Source organism: Bos grunniens, chromosome 8, assembly GCF_055505025.1.
Source record: "Bos grunniens cultivar Pamir isolate PY7600 chromosome 8, Bosgru_T2T1.0, whole genome shotgun sequence".
NCBI lineage: Eukaryota > Metazoa > Chordata > Mammalia > Artiodactyla > Bovidae > Bos > Bos grunniens.
The window spans coordinates 68,868,727-68,890,581 of NC_141172.1; the positions used below are offsets into that span (position 1 = coordinate 68,868,727).

Below are 21,855 nucleotides of genomic sequence, written 5' to 3' on the forward strand. Positions count from 1 at the left end.
CTCTTTCCCTGGGTTTCTCCAGGTGAGCATACTGGAGTGGGTTGCCATGCCCTCCTCCAGGGGATCTTCCTGACCCAAGGACTGAACCTGAGTCTCTAATGTCTCCTGCATTGGCAGGCAGATCCTTTACCACTAGTGCCACCAGGGAAGCCCCCAAATCCCCTGTTTGGTGTCAGAAGCACAGGAAAACATAGCCTGGCCATTGGGGCAGCTTCCAGGTTCTAATTCCATGTCCTGGAGGACTGATGATCAGAGCTACCTCCCTGGGAGGGCCAGGCTGGACCTGCCCACAGGTGCATAACCTTGACTGCTAGGATCCTGAACAGCCTTGCTAGGGGCTCAGTAACTTCCGCTGCCACACAGAAGAAACACTCGTAGGTAACAGGGGCATCCTCTGTGACAGATGTTTACAATGATGACCTGGAATCATTTAACAGAGGTTGAACTATGTTTGTTCCATTGTTTAAGAAGGCAGGGTCATGTGGAATCTATTTTAGAAAGACTGCCACACAGAATGACTAAAATAAGAAGTTGGAGTACTTAAACGGGCAAGGTTCGATTATCCAGAAGATGAGCTTAGAAAGGACAGCTCACTCTCAAGTGTGGTATCATTGCAGGGCCTTTTTTTTTTTTTTTTTTGGTGGCAAGGCATGTGGGATCTTAGCTCCCTGCCCAGGGATTGAACCAGCAGCCACTGCATTGGAAGCACAAAGTCTTAATCACTGGATCACCAGGGAAGTCCCTGTAGTGCCATTAAAAAAAAGAAGAACTTTATTTTTGGCTGTGCTGGGTCTTAGTTGCTACATGCAGGCTTTTCTCTAGTTGTGTTGAGCGGGGGCTACTCTTTGTTGCCATGTGCGAGGTTCTCATTGCAGTGACTTCTGTTTTTGTGGAGCACAGGCTCTAGGGTGCATGGGCTCAGTAGTCGAGACCACCAGGTTCTAGAGCACAGGCTCAATAGTTGTGGCACATGGGCTTAGCTGCTCCTTGGCATATGGGATCTTCCCAGATCAGGGATCGAGCCTGTATCTTCTGCATTGGCAGGTGTACTCTTTACCACTGAGCCACCAGGGAACTGTGCCACCCGCCCCTGCAACTGCGGTGCCATTTTTATCATTGATTCCAAGCCCCATGTCACTTCCTGAATAGAGCAGTCCCCGTTCTCCAGGTTCCCTGTACCCTCATGGCTTGGGGCAGTGTCCCCGAGGGCACTCATAACCCTGATGTGGAGGTGACAAGCCCCACCTGAGGCATTCTTAGCCCCTCCCCAGGCTGCAGTCTCTCCCTACACAGGCTGGATGCTGTGGACACTCATCTCTGACTGCCACTCTGTCACAGCCCCAGTCTCAGTTCCATCTCCTGCCTCTGTAGAGAGGGGAGAAAGAACCATGTGGACTTCCCTAGGGTCAGCTCCGTCTGCTGGGGTTCCAGTCTGTCTTAAAGGTTCACAGAGCCCCGTGGGTTCTGCTCCATAAATAGGCAAGAGAGCCTGCCCAAAGGCAGACCCCAGGACCTCCGCTGCAGGAAAACTGTATGCTGTTATTGTCGTTCAGTCATGTCTGACTCTTTGCGACCCCATGGACTGCAGCATGCCAGGCTTCCGTGTCCTTCACTATCTCCCAGAGTTTGCTCAAACTCATGTCCATTGAGTCAGTGATGCCATCCAACCATCTCATTCTTTGTATGAAAACCTGTATGTGACAGGAAGTTTTTCCAGCAGGAACTCCAGGCCCCCAGGTCACACTGGATTCACACAGGCTGTGAGTGGAATGGAGCAGCGCACTGAACCCTGGACCTCTCATTACATCCCACGGGCCTCGAAAATAAGAAGAACCAGGGGACAAACCCGAAGGAGCATCCTGTGAAACAGACCCAGGATGGCACCAGCACCTGGGACCTGAATTCCATCTCTCACTGATGGTGCCTTACGCTCTCATAGCTTAAGCGGGAAGACTCACCCCAGGAGCTTCAAACTGTTAAGAGCCAAATCCATTTGCCTGCTATCTGAGAGGCAGCCATGATTTTGTGATTAAATACACAGATTTGGGAACCAGGCAGCTGGGTTTCAGATCCTGGCTTCATGACTCATCAGCTATGTGACCTTGGGGTGAGTTGCTTAACCCATCTGTGCCTCAGTTTACTCACTTGTAAAGACTGGGATAATAATGACTGAGAAGAGTAAGTGGGTTAGTATTTCTAAAGCACTTAGAACAGTGCCTGTCACATGTCATTGTGCTAAATAAAACAAAGTCATCCGGCAAAGGCCAGGGACTGAAAAGATGAGACATACCCAATAAATGTCTTTGAGGCTCACATGTGTGGATTCTGTTTCATAGCTGACTCCTTGCCCCGGAGGCAGCGACTCCTGAGTGGGGCTGCAGAGGAGGGAGTGCACGAAGGGTTAAACCCCCAAGTGAACAGAAAAACAAGTTCCATCTGGTCCCTGGGACAAAGCGACAGCCTGCAAAGCCCCCAGCCCGGGCTCCTGCTCAAAGGACACATTGCTTTTTAAAATTCCAACTTGTGGCTGCCTCGATCTATAAACCAACCAGTTCTCCACACCCTAGAGCTCGGAGCAGGATTCACAAATGGCAGCGAGACATTCGTGTTCCGAGAATAGGCATCTGAAAGTGTCTTTGCATTCGGGGTACCCAGCCCCCCAGCTTCCTGAGAGGCCCTGGGGCTAGTGCTTCATCCTGGACTCCCGCTCAGAACAGGGATTGCCCTCCAGGCAGTAAAGAGAAGGCAGGCAAGAGGGCACATGGTCAAGGCTCTGACTGGGGCTGGGGCTTGGCTTAGATGCCCCGCTTCAGCAAATGGTCCCTGGGACTCCGATGCATCAGCTGTTTTTGCCCTACTTCCCCATGCCATTGCTGGGACCCCACCCCTTAGGTGCCGGGCTGCGAGTGGAGAAAGGCTGATTAATGAGAACTATCAACACTCCGCAAGGCACTTGGGGACACTTTTAGAGAGGCAGTGGGCTTCTTCCTGGTTCCTGGGCAGGTCTGTGCATGGGGCAGGTTGTGCCCGGCAATCCCCTTGGGACTCCAGGTCCCTCCGTACGTGGAAGGGAAGAGAGGGCCAGGATGAAACACAGGGTCCCCTGTGGGCTTTTTCCTCAGGCAGGGCCCCTCAGTTTTACCTCCCCCTTCCCTGGACGCATGCCTACGCCTACCCCGATAATGGTGAATCCAGCCCTAGCTCTAACCCTGCAGAGCAGGGAAGTAATTCACAAAAAGTTGGGCAATTCAAAGTTACAGTTTCCACAGCAACCAGCACTCAGACCATTTGGGTAGCTGAAGCCTTTTCCTCTTAGCATTCACTCTTTTTTCTCCCCAAATAGCTCTTCTCCCCCTTATTATTAAAGTAATACACATTTACTGGAGAACATATGGAAATTACAGACAAGTGTAAAAGAGAAAATAAAAATCACCCTTAATCCCACCACTCAGAGCGATCCAATGTTAACATTTTGATGTATTCTTCATACGTCTAGTTCTTTTTTTTTTGCATGCATGCATAAAAAGATATAATTTTTGAAAATTGGGACTATAGTGAAATTACTGTTTTATCATTTGGTTTCTTTCACTTAAAAACATATTGTAAGACTTTCCCATAGCTTTAAATAGTCCCCGAGAACATGATTTTTTAATAGCTACATGGTACTCTTTCATATGGATAGACCATATTCTATTTAACCAATCTATTGTTGAACTTTTAGATGGCTTTCCTTTTTTCTTTTGCTATTTTGAATAACACAACAATGAACATCCTTTTCCATCAATTTGTGTGCATGTCTCATTAATCAGATTAGAATAAATTCATAGAGCTAAAATTATTGTTCAAGTGCAATGAACATGTGAATAATTTTAATATGCATTATCAAATCACCCTCCAGAAAGGTTGAAGCAATTTGTATTTCTACCTGTAATGTACACTCTTCTTTAAAAAAATCCAAAGTACAAATTTGGTAGGTTTTAAACAAAATCTATACTGTTTTAAAAAATTATGGGTCTTTGAATTATAAGTAGAATTGACTTTTCCCCTCACATTTTAAATGAACTTTCTTCGGCTTATAATCATCTATGAATATCCTTTGCCCCCTTTTTCTATGCGATATTCATCTTCTCCTTATTGATTTATAAGAGCTTTTTATGCAATAAAGATAATAATCCTTTGCCATATTTGTGGCACATATGTTCTCTCAGTTTGTCGTTGGATTTTTATTTTGTTTATGGCATTTTTTAAAGTGCAGAAGTTTCAAATATTATTGTAACTCACATCCCTCTTTTTTTTCCCTTCTGACTTTGTCTTGATTTTTATGCCTAGGCAGACCCTCCCTAACCTGCAACCCGACAAACATTTATCTGTATGTTGCTTTCCCAGCCATTTTATGGCTTTGTGGTTTTGATTTCACACTGACTGCTCTAAACCACCTGGATTTCTTGTACAGGTGGGGTTCTGCATTTGCTTGTCTGAGGCTGGAGTTGGCAGGGCCAGGTCAGAGGTTGTTGCCAGGGAGATGCAGGAATTGACCTGCTGCTCCTGCCTTTCAGGAGATCTCAGCCTTGTAGGCACCTTTCCACAGAGCCTTGGTTTTTTGCTAGTGAATGGGAGAAATGAGCGAGGAGGAGGAAATAGCTGTTCCACGATTACACGCTGGAAAAGGTACACACCTCACGTGGCTTTGTTTCCCATCTGAGATGGGGAGGTGGAGGATGGGGAGCGCCAGATGCATGAGAGCTGGCGAGCAGTTTCAGTCTGAGCATGTTAGCAATCCAGGCATTCGACTCCAAACCTGAAATTAACCATCACTCTACTTGAAGAAAGAACTAAAGGCAGTCTCACTGGCATTGTTGTTGTTCAGTCGCTCAGTTGTGTCTGACACTTTGCAAATCCATGGACTGCAGCACGCCAGGCTTCCTTGTCCTTCACTATCTCCCGGAGTTTGCTCAAACTCGTGTCCATTGAGTCAGTGATGCTATCCAACCATCTCTTCTTCTGTCAACCACTTCTCCTCCTGCCTTCAATCTCTCCCAGCATCAGGGTCTTGCATTTCACCAAATACCAGGTTTGCGTGAAGAAGAGGTACTGGGTGGGGGTGTGGGGTTTTAACGGAGAGAGGGCACCTGAAACCAGCTTCCCAGAGATATGGCTCTTCTCTTTCAGCAATCACCCGTAGGGCCCCAGGAGTCAGTGAATACCTACCTGGTGGGACGCTGTGATCCTGAGCAGAGGGATGCCATCCGAGAAGATGCTGTGGCAGACTACCCATCTCTGTCCAGCCTCAGGAGACTACTGCCTTCCTTCCACTGTCCCTATTTCAGTTCAGCCTCCCCGCCCCTCCCCAAAGTTTTTGCCAAGGCTGCTTGCCCAGTTTCTAAAGTGATCTCTGCACGTGATGACAAAGCAAAAGATTTACTCATCCATTCCATAGGTTTGTGTGTGTGCTCAGGCACTTCAGTCATGTCTGAGTCTTTGCGACCCCATGGACTGTAGTCTGCCACCAGACTCCTCTGCCCATGGCATTCTCCAGGCAGGAATACTGCAGTGGGTTACCAGGTCCTCCTCCAGAGGATCTTCCCGACCCAGGGATTGAACCTGCGTCTCCTGTGCCTCCTGCATTGCAAGTGCATTCTTTACCACTAGAGCCACCTGGGAAACCCTTCCAAAGGTTTCCTAGTGTCTATTCTCTGCATAGCACTGTGTCCAGTCATGGAGCTCTATTCCTTTCCAATGAGGTATAAAACATTTCCCTTCCATCTCTAGCTCTCTTCTGCTATCTCTTCTTAACCCTTAAACCTCCCCTACAACCCTCTGCCTTGTATGCCATGTCTTCTAGATATTGCCTCCACTGTCGTGTTGCAGGATGCACTAGGCACCTAGGTGTTGGAGAAGATTATTATAACCACCGTCACCACTACCGCCACCATCACCACCACCATCACCATCATCATTTTTGGAATGCTTCCTGTGTCGGCACTGACAGGCTTTATATATGTGATCTCTCGCAACCATCATTCAATAATCTTCATTCAGAAAATATCTATTGTGTCTACAATGTAGCAGAGAAGGAGAAGAAGGAAGCAGATGATAAGACGGTTGGACAGCATCACTGATTCAATGGACATAAACTTGAGTAAACCCCGGGAGACAGTGAAAGACACGGAGGCCCGGCACGCCAGAGTCCATGGGGTTGCAGAGTTGGACACGACTCGGCAACTGAACAGCAGCAGCAATGCGGCAGACACTGCTAGTGCTTGGGATGCATCAGCGAATAAACCAAACATTCTTGCCCTCATGGAGCTTATATTCTAGCTGTGGGGTCGGGGCAGGGACAGGCAAACAAAACATAAACACAGTAACTGAAGAAATGATGTGTAGGTTAGAAGGTGATAAACATGACGGGAAGAAGTAGAGAGGGATGAGGGGCTCAGGGTGCCAGGCTGAGGGGCTGGGAAGGCCTCCTGGAGGTGATGGCATTTAAGCAGAGTCAGAAGCAGGTGAGGATGTGACGTTGTGATGGGGGAGAAGAGACACAGGCAGAGGGAAGCACCGGGCAGGGGCCCTGGAGCGTGGCTGCTGTGGTCTAGAAGCAGACGAGACGCGCGCGAGGCGGCCTGGAGCCAGCGAGCCAGGCGAAAATAGCAGGACTGAGGTCAGAGGGGTGACAGTGGGCCAGGTCACAGGGGCTCCTATAAGCCAGTGTGAGCATTTTGGCTCTTACTTTCTGGTGACCTGAGGAGAAATGGAAGGATTCTGAGCAGAGGAGTGAGCTGATCTGACCAGGAGATGTAAAAGCTCATTCTGGCCGCTCTGTTGAGGACAGGCTGGCTGTTCAGGGTAGTTGTGGTAGCCTGGAGACCAGGGAGGAGGCTGTTGCAATAATTCGGGCAGAGAGGGTGTGGCCCTGGCCAGGGTGTTAACAGCGGAGGAGAGAGAAGTGGTCAGTGACTGGACAGATTCTGCAAGCAAAGCCAAGAGCGTTTCCTGGTGGGATGGATGTGTGGTGGGAGAGATGGGGCAGTTACTGAAGATGCCAGGATGTCCAGCTGGCACAACTTGGGGCTGGGGCAGCTCTGTGCCGAGACGGGGATGATGGCAGACGGTGCGCGTTGGGGGAGGGTGGGGACGGAGCACTGGCATTGCATATGTTGGCTGTGAGGGTCCGTCAGACACCCCCATGTGAGGTGTCTCCTACTCACCCCATGTGAGTAGGAGAGCATATAGGTGACATTTACAGACATGACACTGAGGCCTGGGGTCTCCCGCAAGGAGAGGCTGGTGGGAGGAGGAGCACCCTGCAGAGAGGATGAAGAAGTGAAGAACTAGAAATGGGTGGGAGTGTGGGTGCCTGAAGCCAGGTGGAAAACATGCATCTACGAGGAAGAGGTGACCAACTGGACCAAATGCTACTGATGGACCAGGAAAAGACCGGGACAGATAACTGGCTGCTCATCCACCAGAAGTGGATCTTATACCCATTTTAAGGTGAGGGAAAGGAATCTCAGCGAGAAGCAACCTGCCCAAGGTCATAGTGCTATGGGCAACAGATGAGGGTGTGAGAGGAGGTCTGTGCAAGGCCAGGGACCTGCAAGCTTCTCAGACCAACCCCAGGGCTCCAAGTGCTCTGTGAATGGAAAAACCAACTCTCACAGCTGGCAGCTCTCAGTCCCGCCAGACCATCTTGACTCTGCAGGTCAAGTCTGCAGGCAAGCAAAATGGGATGAACAGAGGAACATAAGCACAATTTAAAATAACTTTTTACTACCAGTTGGGATGTGAGGGCCTGTCTTTGCCCTTCTCCTCGCCTTCCAACCGGTTATTTCACCCACCAGTCTACCAGCCTGGCCCCTAGGGCATTTCAAGTTAGTGGTGCCCAGTGTCAGAAATTCCACTCCAGGCATATTTGTATTTGAATAGGAGGGCACCCCCACAGCCACCTGGCCCAGGAGAGGTGAGCAAGGAGTGCGGAGGCTTGCACACTAGACCCAAATCAGGTACCCTCTGTTTCTCCATTACCAGGTTAAGCCTCCACCATCCCAAGGCCCTGGCCGTTGCCTCCCTGTGCCTGAGACCCTGGCCACACAGCCCGCTCACCTTGATGGGGCGGGATGACGGTCGTCTATCTCCCTCTGGTGTCGGCTCTTGGAATTGCAGCCTCGGGAGAGCGAAGAGGCCAGCTCCGCCTTCCAACCCGCAGGGCCTGGAGAGCCACGCCTACCAGCCGGGCAGGCCCTGCTTCTTCCTGGCCCTCTGGGCCTTGCCCTCCCCTACGGGGACATCTAGAGTCTCCGTGTGCCCAACGTCACGGGCAGATCTCAGACCTGGGAATTAAAATGCCCCATGGATTGTCCTGACCCTGCCTTGGATTGTCGGAGCAGACTTGCAGGTGGGGAGCAAACCGTCCCTGATTTCTTCACATTTCTGCATGCCCCCGTCCCCTCAACCTGTCCCTTTGCTATAAGTCACTTGACATTGCCAGGCCCCAACCCCCAGCAGCCATCCCAGCTCCCATTCTTCTCAGGCCTTTGGCCTGGGGAGGGCTCAGACTGTAGTGGGTGCCCCTTCCTAGCAGATGCCCTCCCCACCTCCTCCCCTCTCCCCTCACCCCTCAGTCCGCAAGTGTTAACAAACAATAAAGGACATTATTGCCTCATTTTAAATTCCTCCCAGTCTTTCTCCGAACTCCTCTGTAAAGCCACCTCCCCCTCTCCAGCAAGAGCCTACAAAAGTCACTGCGGGGCGTTCAAAGTTCACGTGTTTGTCCCTCTAAATGGCTCCAATCAAGGCTGTGCAGCGATTTTAAAATACAAGAGACTTCTGCCCACACTCCCAGCAGACCACCGAGAACAGATCCCAAGGGTGCGGCGACCCCCCCACCCCCACCCCACCCTGGACCCCAACACACACTGGCTGAGTGACCTTTATTCTTTAAACCCGGATGCAAACCCACTGAACTGGCCCTTCAGGCCCCATCTGCCCCCTCAGTGAAGCAGCCCACACAGTGTTTTCAAAGGAACATTATTTGATCTGAAAAACATCTGGAGCCTGTTTCCCCAGCACTTGACCGGGAGCTCTCAGCAGACATCAGAGGCTCAGTCACTGAACAAACACCCTCTCTGCCGGTGCTCCCAGGAACAGCCCTGTGGACTGGGGATGGGCAGGTTTATAGAAAGGTCTGACCAGGGCTTCTGTAAACCCTGGAGCAGAGAGTATGACGCTGGAAAAGGTGGTGGGGGATAAAGAGGACTGGAAATGAAGGTCAAGGCCAAGAAGCTCCCTAAGGAAGGCGCCCAGGAGCAAAACATCAGCCATGGAAGGGCTCCTCCTGAGGTCATCCTCTTAACAATGACTGCAACTTACATTCGCAAAGCTACAAGATGCCCCTCGTGGGCAGGAATGTATAAGACCCTGATGCTGGGAGAGATTGAAGGCAGGAGGAGAAGGGAACGACAGAGGATGAGATGGTTGGATGGCATCACCGACTCAATGCACATGAGTTTGAGCCAACTCCAGGAGATGGCAAAGGACAGGGAAGCCTGGCATGCTGCAGTCCATGGGGTTGCAAAGAGTCAGACACGACTGAGTGACCGAACAACAACAACTGGCTCCCGGGACAGTGTCCTGCAGCGGGGCAGGATCTGCTCCAGGAAACGGATGCGTGCATGACACCCTGAGTCCCGCATGGACATCCAGGACTCTTCTCTGGGACTCGGGGGTGCATTTGAGAAGCAACATCTTGAAGGTGATAGAGCAGTGAACTGAGAGGTGGGACACCTGCCATCCAGGGCTGATGCCTCCACTCCCCAGCTTGGGCGAGCTTAACCTTGACCTTGTGAAATGCTTCTCATCCTGCAGTTGTGGGGATAATCCCTACTTGGCCTAGCTCCCAGCGTTGCTAGGAGGATCATGTGAAATCCTGCATAGGAAGTTTCTCTATGACCTCAGACTCTGACTACAAAGGTTAGAGACGGCCATGAACATCATTCTTTTCACCTGGCCCTGTTGTGGCCAGAGGCACCCCCCAAAAAGATGGCTGGGTGGCCCTGAGCTGGGGTGGGAAAGAGTGGGGTGATTTTAGCAGCCTTCAGCCAAGGACAAAGGATAAAATGACACGTGACTCTCTTCCATACAAGCATCCTTACCTGGGTGCCTGGTGGTCTGCCCACCTGCCTTCCCAGACCTGTCTCTACCTATCAGCCCCCTTCTCTGTTACCACCTCACCAGCTCCTCTCAGAGCCTCCAGGAGCCCAACCCTCCTTCTGTGCCCTTTACCCTTCAGACTACAAAGCAGTCTTTTATTGTATGACAAGGTATACCATTTATTACTCTTCTGTCATGTGCCTGGCACTGGGTTGCAGTTGCACCTCATTAATTAATTCTTCCCTAAAGCATCACAGGTGTGAAGCATCACGTGGGTGAACCCCCTCCAGTAGACTCTGTACTGTGTCCTGACTTGACCTTCTCCCTAGGCCCACTGCCCTGAAACTCCTCTCCTGCTTGCTGGAGAGCAGTGCCAGGGAATTTGACAAATCTGACAGCTCTTCCCTAGCCTGGCCCTTCAGCAACCTCTCTCTCGCCAGTCTGACCTGACCTCTGCCGCTGGCTGCTGCTGGCCACTCCGTATCCTCCTTAGTCCCCTGAGGAGCCCAGCCTCCTGGAACACTCCACCCTGCGCCCCCAGATGCCAAGGACCCAAAGCTAGGCCTCCAGCCCTGCCTTCTCTTCCCAGTATTAGACTGATCTGCTCACTGGGTGCACACAGGGGCCTTAGTGAGGCAAAGCTGCTGCCACTCACTGCCCATGGTCCCTGTGGATCCAAGCCTTCTCCTGTGTCCCTGGTTTGGTGATAGCACCGCTGTTAGGGACAGTGCCCGATAATGCCCTTCTTCCCAATTATTATTAACACTCTCCAAAATGTCTTGTTTTGGGGGATAAATAACATGCCCAGCTTAACCCTCAGCCACCCACCTGCCTGTCGCAGAAACCCGACAGCTGTCCCGGCTGTCTCCTTCTTGGCGATACCCATTCCTCTGCTGTCACCAAGCCCAGTGGACTTGACTACCTTTATACCTTCAGACCCCTGCCCCGGTCCACGCCATCACCCTCTGCTTCAGCAGGCTCACCCTGCCTCCAGCCTTGTGTTTCTCCCATCCACCCACAGGCACCTGGGTGACCTACCCAAGGGACCTTCCTGAATTGTCAATCCGATCACCTGTACCAGCCTGAAAATCAAATGGTGACCTTCCCACTTCCCCAGCCTGGCTTCCAGATAAAGACTAGATTCCACACCAGCGCCCACGAAGCAGCATCTGTGACCCCCTCAAAGTGTGGTCCTGCCCCCTCTGGAGCCTCAGCCCTCACCCGGCTGTCCCAGCTTCCTGTCTGTCACCAGCACAGCTCAGCTCGGGGTCCCCTCCCCCTGGAAGCATCTCCAGGCCCTGGCTCAGCTTGGCTGCCCTCCCTGGCCCTAATGGTGCCTGAGGTCCCTCTCCTGAAGCACTGACACGGTGTCCCTGCGCTCCATGCATCTGTCCATCTCTCCACCTTAGACTGGGAGCTGCTGTCCCTGGAGCAACTGCGCTTGGCTGCCCCCTGCATGTGGGCACATTCCCTCTCAGCATCTTTTCAAAAATGAGCTGGGTGGATCTGCTAATCCATCAGGGGCTGCTCCCGGGTGTTGGAGCCCTGTGTCCTAATCATTTCATGGTGGCAGCAGCTCCCATTTTTCTGCTCTGCGTACAAAAAGGATGGGAGCTCCTGGGGATATATCCAGAGAAACACATGATCTGAAAAGATACACGCACCCCAGTGTTCATCATAGCACTGTTTACAATAGTCAAGACATGGGAGCAACCTAAATGTCCATCGACAGATAAGTGGATAAAGAAGGTGTGGGACGTTTATGCAATGGAATATTAGCCATTAGAGAGAATGAAATAGTGCCATTTACAACAACATGGATGGACCTAGAGATTGTCACACTGAGTGAAGTAAGTCTGATAGAGAAGGAGAAATATGTTATCCCTTATATGTTGGGATTAGAAACACAGAAATATGTAATCCCTTATATGTTTAGAATCAACATCCCTTATATGTTGAATCTAAAAAGAATTGGTACAAATGAACTTAGAAAACAGAAAGAGACTCACAGACTTAGAGAATGAACTTATGGTTGCCTGTACACATGGCTATATTTTAAATGGATAACTAACAAGGACCTTCCGTAAAAGCACATGAACTCTGCTCAGTGTTATGTGGCAGCCTGGATGAGAGGGGAGTTTGTGGGGAGAATGGATATATGTGTACGTATGGCTGAGTCCCTTTGCTGTCCACCTGAAACTATCACAACATTGTTGATCGGCTGTATTTCTGTATATCGTAAAAAGTTAGAAAAGGAAGAAGAATAATAGGCAGTGGGCTGGGGAGCTCTGAGGTCTCTTTCATCGAGAATGGTCTCCGACTCTCCCACACGTGCATGCCTCCAGATTTCCAGACCTCTATAAGATTCGTGCTGAAACTTGCGTCTCTGCCTTGGGCCGATGTGGGCAAGGAGGTGGTCCCCAAAAGGCAACCGCACAGATGCTGTAGGTGCCGTGTGACGCGGGGACACGCCTGCTCAGCTCGGGGCGGGGGGAGGGGGGGACACTCAGGGTCACTGGCTTGCTGGGGAGGAGAACAGATTGGAAAGCCGAGGGCCCACAGGAAGGATGGCTGTGGTCTGTGTTCCTTCCCTCTAATGCAATGCACACTCCCCACTTAACGGCAATTTCTTCCCTTCAAAAGGATTCCAGCTGTTTAAATTCAAGGTGAAGAATAAGCCACAGTCAAGAAGCTTCTCGGGGGCCTTTCAGTCTTCACGGGCTCGAGAAGGGCACGCGTTTTAAGATGTTTGCCTCTTAACGTTTGTCACAGCACCAGGGGAGGAAGTTTCTTGTTTCATCGCCTCTCTTGGCTCTCTGCGGCTGTTGGCAGGGGGACCAGCCGTATTTTCCTGCACTACTCTGCCTTCTAGGGGGCCCACCCTATTTCCTCTTCTCTCTCTGCTTCCTCCTCCCCACCCCCAGCCCCCCACCTATCCTGGCAGGGGAGAGACTAATGCTGTCCTGGGGTTCTGCCGAGGCCCCAGGACACTCGGCAGCTTGAAGCACAAACCATGGGGCTCACGCGCCTCAGAGCTGATGCTCCAAGAGGTGTGTCCGTCCACCTGCCATTCATGCATTCCTTCCTTCCTTCATTCATCTGGCCACCTGGCCACCCAGTCAGCCAGCGTGGGGTCTGTGATGCTGGTAGGGGCTGTGGGTAGTTCAAAGAAATACAACACATGGTCTTGCTCTCCGAGAGCTCATAAATCAGTTGACGCTACAGGAGATATGCACAGGCAACCACAGTACAAGACAGAGGGAAGCAAACGCTGGGTTTGGAGGGTAGGGGATGTGAAAACTGCTCAGAGAAAGAAGAGACCCAACAAAGATTGGGGGGAGGGAAGCGTTACTCAGAGGAAGGCAGTCAGGGAAAGCTTCTCAGAGGAGGAAGCATTTTGGTAGGGGTGGGGAATACCGGAGTACGGTCCAAGTCTGGGGAAGGGGCCTAAGCCAGCAGGAAGACCTCTACTGGGCAGAGAGCCTAGTCTCCCGCCCACTACACGGCTCCTTCCAGGGCTTCAGGGCTTGCTTCGTGGGTGGGCTTCCTGGGCGTGTCCCCTGTAAGCTGCTTTGATCACCTTTGAAAGGCAACATCTCCACGTAGTCAGTCACCAGCCTCTTGCCCTTTTCCATCAGACCCAGAGGCAATGCCTTAGTCCTCTTCACTGTCACTAAGGTCTCGGACTTCCCTGCCCCCACTTTAAAGGGACTCTGCACTTTTTCTCTCATGTTTCCTGTTCAACATCCTATCTGCTGTCTGAAAACCTGCCCCTTGATGCTCCTTTGGAGGGTACCATCCTCTTCTGCTCTCAGCCCTTGTAGAGTAAATGGGGCTGCCCAGCATCACTGTTTGGGTCAGGGATGAACACGGGATACAAGCAGGACAAATCTGGGGACTTTTAATGGTTGGATGGGGTCAATCTATATCCAGTGGGTTAATAAACTAGTAAAACATAACTCTGAAGCTGATAGAGTCATCTTTGTCATTACAGGAAAGAGTGTTTACACACAAAACCAGCACAGAAAAAACAAGTAGAGAAAAGGGACAGACAGCTTCCTGGTGACGTTGATTGAGCACCTGGATCCAGCCATGCCTGAAGTTATCCCTGGAGTTTTCAGTTTGTGAACCAGTAATGCCTTCCTTCTTTTCTCTTGTCACAAGCCAGTTTGAGTTGATTTTTGTCTCTTGCCACCGACAATCTTGACTAAATAAATACTTAACTTGATGAGCACATTAAATGAAACAATGCATGAACAGTATTCAATATGAAGTGGGTACCACCCAATAAATGGTAGCTTTTGACACTCTAGCTGAACCTGCTTTCTCAACAGACAGATTTCTGTAAACTTTATAGTTCTATAGCAGTAGAATTCTACTTTTCCTTTATTTCTTTCCACCACTTTGGCCAGACTGTCCTTTGTGAAATCTCTGCTTTCCTTGGAATACTTATCCACAGCTCTGCATCCTTCGTAAATCTCCAGGGTTTCTCCGCTGCCCCACTCTGGGCTGAGGCAGGGTGGGAGATTGCAGGATCTGGAGGGGGTGATATTTTCTTTGCATTCTGTGTTCATGCCCAAGGACCATCAGTCCCAATTGCTGCTGCTGCTGCTAAGTCGCTTCAGTCATGTCCGACTCTGTTCGACCCCATAGACGGCAGCCCACCAGGCTCCTCTGTCCCTGGGAATCTCCAGGCAAGAATACTGGAGTGGGTTGCCATTTCCCTCTCCAATGCATGAAAGTGAAAAGGGAAAGTGAAGTCGCTCAGTTGTGTCCGACTCTTAGTGACCCCATGGACTGCAGCCTAGTCCAAGTCAAATGCAAAGGCTTCCCAAACTGGCTTCAAACTTGTTGCGGCCAAGGGCACCAGGGACTCAGGAAAGTCTACACTGCCATCTAGTGGACATATGTGACAACATCGCATGGAATGGAGCAATATCACTGGGAATGGAGCTCTTGGCTTAGATTCCCTCTTTGAACAGTCGTTGGGCTCTGAAAGTATTTGGTCCAAACTCCTCACTCCTTAAGGACAAGTGAATTAAGGGTAAAGTCAAGAGTCCTGTCTCACGGAGTAAGCATTATACCTTTCCTTGGAGGAACAGGCTCCCGCCCTGAGTTACAGTCACAGAGGCTTATGTTTCCTCCACTTCTCCCACCTATTGATGTTATGACCCAGGCGGAGGGTTTCTGGTGGGGAGGGCTGACATGAGCATGTGTGTGTGTGTGTGCACACACGTGTGCATGTGTGGCAGGCTTGGGAGGGCTGAGGAAGAGGACACCGAGAAAGTCTCTTATGCTTGCTTAGCCCCCCAGAGGAAAGGATGTTTGTCAACGCTGCAGACACAATAGCCTGTCAAAGCTTCATGTTCTCAGCCTCATCAATTATGAGACAGATCACCATGTATTTGTTCCCTGATAGTGCAAGTCAGTTAAAGAAAGAAAAACTCTCAGGAATTCTCTGGCGGTCCAGTGGTCAGGACTCTGTGGTCTCACTGCCAGGGCCCTGGGTTCAATCCCTAAATCGGGGAACTAAGATCCCACAAGCCACAAGCCATGGTTAAAAGAATAGAAAGAAAAGAAAAATCTGAGTAGTCTTCACAGCCCCCGACTCGAGAACCTGTCATCTTGTTATCCTTGTGCTGACAGCCCCCAGGCTGGGCCAACAGAGGTGGGGAGCCCTCTGTGCTCCCTCCCTGCCACGATCGCAGGGGGATCAGAAGGTTAGCAGAGGTGTGCCTGTGGTCACATCCTGGCCATGACCCTTCCGTCTCCACCCATTCGAGTCCCGAACACATCACAGTCCTTGTGCCTAGGTTGACATTGGCACCTTCTACTACAACCTGCAGATAAAGCAAGGATTACCCTCCGCCCCCTGATACTCTGGGAGCTCAGCCTGGAGTCAAAGACGAAAGAAAAGGCAACTAAGCCACTGGAGCAGCTATCCTGACAACTGCAGCTCTATATCCCCCTCCCATCGCCCTTCCCCGGGCTTACCACATTCCCAGACGGAGAGAAGCTTCCAGAACAAGATGGTACCAATCATTTTCCAGAAAAAGGAATAGTTCTATCCAGTTCCTAGAATGTTTCTCTTTTTTATTTCGGGCAAGTCGGGGCCAACTTCTGAGCGGGTCTCATACTGAGATGCCCCAAGAGTCAAGGGCTCTGACCTCCACTTGTTCAGCCCACGTGAGAAGCACTGCTCCATATGAATCGAGTCCTCCCCATCTAGATCACTCCGAAAACCCTGCCACTCTGCACCTTGAGAAAGAGCTCCCCATAGATCCCTCCTTTCTCATTTTCCTTGCCACCCTCTGCATCCCCTGGCCAGTCCCCGGGTGGAGCACCCCCGAACGATGCCAAAGCTTGCGGCCTGCAGCCCCTGCTACCCACCCCAGCCTCCTCCAAGGCGGTGGGCCACTCTAACGGAGGCACACACTCACGGCAACAAGCCATCTGGTGCCACCAGTCCTGGCTCAGCTGGCTCTGCACGTGGTTTCCTCTCAGCCAGAGGAACAGACTCAGAGGGAACCCAGATCTCAGAGCGACCCTCCCACTCCAGCCAGGCCAGCTCACTCACGTCCAGGGCCTGAGGGAACTTCACGATTGGTTCGGGCCAGGTAGTGATCTTCTGTCTGTAATTGTTGCATTCAGGAACGATCATGCAGCCGATGTTACCCAACTCTGGGTAGAAAACCTTAAGGCCCCTGTGGAGAGAGGGAGGTGGTTGTTTCGTGTTGGGGTTTTTGGGGCGCTGGGGGTGCATAAGGCTTCAGTCTGACCCGTGGAGCTTGAGTTACTTGACTTCTTGTGACTCAGTTTCTCCACCTGTACAGTGGGAATACTAATAATACCTATTTGTAGGGTTGGTGAGAAGGGTAAAGTAGTGATTGATGTTTACAACAGGGCCTGGCACGTTATCAATGGTCGGAAAGTATTCATTACTGTCAGTGTTTACTTCTCAAAAAAAAAAAAAAAAAATCCATAGGCAAACCTAATCAGTGTCTTTAAAGTAGGGCTGGGTATAGAAGAATGATATTTTTATGTTGCTTTTCTGGAATGTTCTTATTACACAAAGAAAGGTGTAGCAAGTTATCACAGGTTTCTTCATGGGGACAAACTTCTTTAAACAATCAAGACCCTCTCCATGCCTGCAAATCCCAGCAGTAGCTGCATAACTCCCTTCTGTGGGTGACCCTACCCTAGGCTCTCGATATGCCATTCCTTGTGCTTTCCTTATTAGTGTTATTATTTACTTTATTTTTGGCTGTGCTCGGCCTTTCGTTGCTTCATGTGGGTTTTTCTCTAGTTGCAGTGATCAGGGGCTCCTCTTGGCTGCGGTACTCAGGTTTCTAATTGCATGTGGAGCACGGGCTTCTCTTGCTGTGGAGCATGGGCTCTCAGGTGTGTGCACTTCAGTAGCTGAAGCACTCGGGTTCAGTAGTTCAGCTCCTGGGCTCTAGAGCACAGGCTCAGTGGTTGCAGCTCATGGGCTTAGTTGCTCCGCAGTATGTGGGATGTTCCCAAGGATAGAACCCGTGTCCCCTGCATTGGCAAGTGGATTCTTAACCACTGGACCATCTGGGAAGTCCTCAGGTGGTATAGTTTTAATAACTTTTGAAGAAGTTGTAGAGTATGGGTTTTCATCTCTCCTCATGGCAGCATTTTAAGGACTTTTTGGTTTGTTTCTGCCTTTACCCCCTGCCACAGCAGCTATCGAGATCTAAGGCTGAGAGAGGGGACCCTCTTCTGGCAGAAAGATGGGGACTCAGACCACAGCCCAGAACTGGAAGTGGAGGGAAAGGGTGGGGAGGAAGGAAACTGAGGACCAGAGGCAACACAAGTGTCTCCTTTTTCTATCCCAGTAGAATTGCTGCCAATGTTTAAATGTTCTTGTTGTCCGGCTGCTAAGTCGTGTCCAACTCTTTGTGACTCCATGGACTGCAGCGTGCCAGGCTTCCCGGTCCTTCACTATCTCCTGGGATTTGCTCAATTTCATATCCATGGAGTCTGTGATGCCATCTAACCATCTCATCCTCTGCCACCCACTTCTCCTTTTGCCTTCAGTCTTTCCCAGCATCAGGGTCTTTTCCAGTGAGTTGGCTCTTCCCATCAGGTGGCCAAAGTATTGGAGCTTCAGCTTTAGGATCAGTCCTTCCAATGAATATTCAGGGTTGATTCCCTTTAGGATCGATTGGTTTGATCTTCTTATAGTTAAGCAAAATCATCAAACTGACATTTGTGAGTGGGCCTGAGGCAGGAGATTGATGGGTTTCAGGAGGGACACTTAACAACTAGCCTCCTGTTTGCATTTCCTGAGACAGGAAGTAAGTAGGCTCCAGGTTAGGTATTTACAATCATCCTCCTGTTTGTACTTTGAAATAGAAATAATAACAGAAACAGGGCAAATAGCCAGGCTTTGTTTCTTGTGGCTACTTTAAGATAACAGCTATGGCGGGACAGAGAAGGGTTAAACCCTGTTTGAGTAAAAGATCAAGCGGTCACCAATGTCCCCTCCATGCAACAAGGGAGGTGCAGCACATGGGCAGGAAGCCTCCTTGAGGGTCAAAAAGAAGGAGGAAAAACCCCATAGCAGGTGATGCTGAGGCTCCCCCATAGGCCTCTGGGCTGGAATCCATCTCAGAGAACAGTTGTGCATGAATATTAGGGAGGGTCCTAGGGCAGGTCAATTGTAGAAAAAGAAATCAGATAATTGGCCAAAGATAAACAAAGACCCAGAAGAACTGCCCTATAAATGACTTAACCGCCTCTTTACTGCGTTCCTCACTAGGGGAGACGTCCACACCCTTTCTCTCCGGGGTGCCTCTCTGCCTTGCTTTTGTCTTAACAAACTGTTTATCTGTGGGCTCTCCCAGTTGTGCTGTGTCTCTAATAATAAACTTCATACTCGGTTTTACAGTTTTTGCTTCCTTGAGAATTGCATTTTTCAGTGGAGGGGAACAAGGGCCAGGGGAATTTTGCTTCTCGCCTCTAGCCCCTGGTGGACTAGCAGCTAGGATTCCTGGTTTTTATCCAGGCTGCTGCTGCTGCTGCAGGTTCAATTCCTGGGGAGGGAACTAAAATTTTGCTTCAAGCCACTGCTCTCTGCTGCCTCTCAGATCAGGCCTAAAGCCCCTGAGGGGCTTCCTAGATGACTCGAGCAGTAAAGAATATGCCTGCAATGCATGAGACACAGGAGACATAGGTTCCATCCTTGGATCAGGAAAATCCCCAGGAGGAGTAAACAGCAATCCACTTCAGTATTCTTGCCTGGAAAATCCCATGGACAGGGTTGGCTGACGTGCTACAGTCCATGGGATCACAAAGAGTTGGACACGACTGAGCATGCAAGCAAAGCCCCAGAGGGTGCCAGGGGACCAAGAGTTAGGTCCATCCAGCCAGGCCCCTGTCGTACCCACAGGGCACTGTCAGCCCAGGGTCTGAAGCCCACATGTTTCCTCCAAGTCTCATTCTTCAGATGAGGCTATCACCATGGGCCGAGAGCTGGACAACAGCCTCCCAAGAACCTGGGCAGAGGTGCCCCGCTGGGCCATGCCCAGAGAAACTGAGGCAATAAATGTGTGCCCCAGTGAGGTTTGGGGAACTCTTCTGTAAGCAACAGAGAAGGAGTGCACAGGCTTGTCTGCACTTCCCTTGACTGGATGTTCACGGAAGTCACTCAGCATCATAAGAATCAGATCAGAGGAAAACAGCTCCCTGGGGATGAAAAAAGCTCAGAATCCCAGCTGCCCCCAAAGCAAGGGAGACACAAAGGTCCATGGAGGGAAGGCTGCCTTCATAGAGGCGCCTGGGGACTCAGGGGACACCCCACCCTCTGCTGTGTGGTTCTCAGTGTGGATATGTGGGTCTATCTCCAACCAATTCTTCCTTAAGGCAGGAGCCCAGAACAAGACCCCCCAAGGAGGAATTGAAGGATGAGAGGTGGAGGCTCAGAGGAAAAAGAACTGCAGGTGAAGGCAGGGGACAGGGTCATGACATCTGTCTCCAAACATCGGAAGGACCCTCCAGGGACAGAGAGGCTAGACTTGTTCGATGCAGTGCCTGGGGCAAAACTAGGAAGAATGGGGGTGCAGTTAAAGAAGGGCAGTCACAAGGGTGACTGTGGCAAGTCACAAGCCTTGACACAAGGGTGCCCTATATGATGTGGGAGGCTTTCAGTACAGAAGAGAGGACTTTGGGAAGCAGGTCGTGTCCCTGTGAGAGTCCACTGGGGCCACTGGGGCCGAGGCAGCAAGGAGAGAGGGGCTGAGTGGATTCACCCTGGATGACTTTGGTTCTTTCATGTCTGTGACTGAACCTAGAGTTCTGACTCTCATGGCTTTGCTGGTCTAGTCTGTCTTCCTCAAGAGTGAAGTGAAAGTCACTCAGTCATGTCTGACTCTTTGTGACCCCATGGACTGTAGCCCGCCAGACTCCTCTGTCCATGGGATTCTCCAGGCAAGAATACTGGAGTGGGTTGCCATTCCCTTCTCTAGGGGATCTTCTCAACCTGGGTCTCCCACCTTGAAGGCAGATTCTTTACCACCTGAGCCACCAGGGAAGCCCCTCAAGCATAGGTAAGGTATTATTTGAGAAGAACTTTTCTCTTAACAATATTTCTCCATTGCTTGTCACAGCACAAGAAATTCCTCTCTTATAGATTAATACTTTTAGGTCCTGAGTGCTAACTTCAAGAATTCCCTGTTAGATTCTAACAATACCGGGGAGAGGAGGCGCTTCTCTAGGGGAGTCTCTCAGCAAGGTCAAGAGCCTGAACTGAGCAGGATCCTTGGGGATGGGGGCACAGAACAGGAGGTCCTGATCTCAACTTTGGAGTCTGATATGTTCTTTCGTGTTCTCATTCGGTGATGATCTTTTAATGAACTTCCCTGGTGGCTCAGATGGTAAGGAATCTGCTTGCAATGCTGGAGACAGGTTCAATCCCTGGGTCAGGAAGATCCCCTGAATCTTTTACCAAAAAAAATCTTCGGCAGTCATAAAGTCAAAGCTTCCCTCTTGCAATGATGATCTGCAGTCAAAAACTCGTGTCCTAGCTTGCAGGCTTAATGCTGGAAGTCCATTAAGTTCTCAAACTGGGGATCTGCTAGCGTCTTCTAAAAAGTCCTGAGAATGATTCCTTGCAATGAACTGAAAATTGATAGGTTGAAATCCTAGCCCTGAAGGTAACAAAATTTGGAAGTGGGGCCACTGGGAGGTGCTTAGGTCATGAGGGTGAGGTTCTCATGAATAGAATAGAAAAGACTTACCAGAGAGCTTTCTCACCCCTTCCAGTCTGCAAGGACCCATCAAGGATCCAGCCACCTATGAGTCAGGAAGTGGGATCTCATCAGACAAACAATCTGCTGGCACATTGACCTTGGACTTCTCAACCTCCAGAATGTGTGTGTTAGTTGCTCAGTTGTGTTTGACTCTTTGAGACCCCATGGACTGTAGCCCGCCAGGCTCTTCTGTCCATGGGATTTTCCAGGCAAGAATACTGGAGTGGGTTGCCATCCCCTTCTCCAGGGGATCTTCCCGACCAAGGGGTCAAACCTGGGTCTTCTGTTTTGCAGGCAGATTCTTTACCATCTGAGCTACCAGGGAAGCACCTCTAGGATGGTAAGAAATAATTTTTTGTTTTTTATAAGCCACCCAGTCTGTGGCCCTGTGTTATAGCAGCCCCTTGGACTGCTGTAAGACAGATTCCCTTTA

The 21,855-nt window shown here is 50.5% G+C and overlaps 1 protein-coding gene across 23 annotated transcripts in view; it reads right to left on the reverse strand.

Annotated features, from left to right (window-relative positions):
* The window catches only part of PEBP4 (phosphatidylethanolamine binding protein 4), a 244,866-nt gene that overhangs the window by 196,946 nt on the left and 26,065 nt on the right, over positions 1-21,855 (reverse strand). For all 23 annotated transcript variants that reach the window (XM_086416258.1, XM_086416271.1, XM_086416260.1 and 20 more), the window contains exon 3: positions 16,724-16,850. In XM_086416258.1, the coding sequence (XP_086272384.1) occupies positions 16,724-16,850 (127 nt within the window). The remainder of the gene's footprint in view (positions 1-16,723; positions 16,851-21,855) is intronic.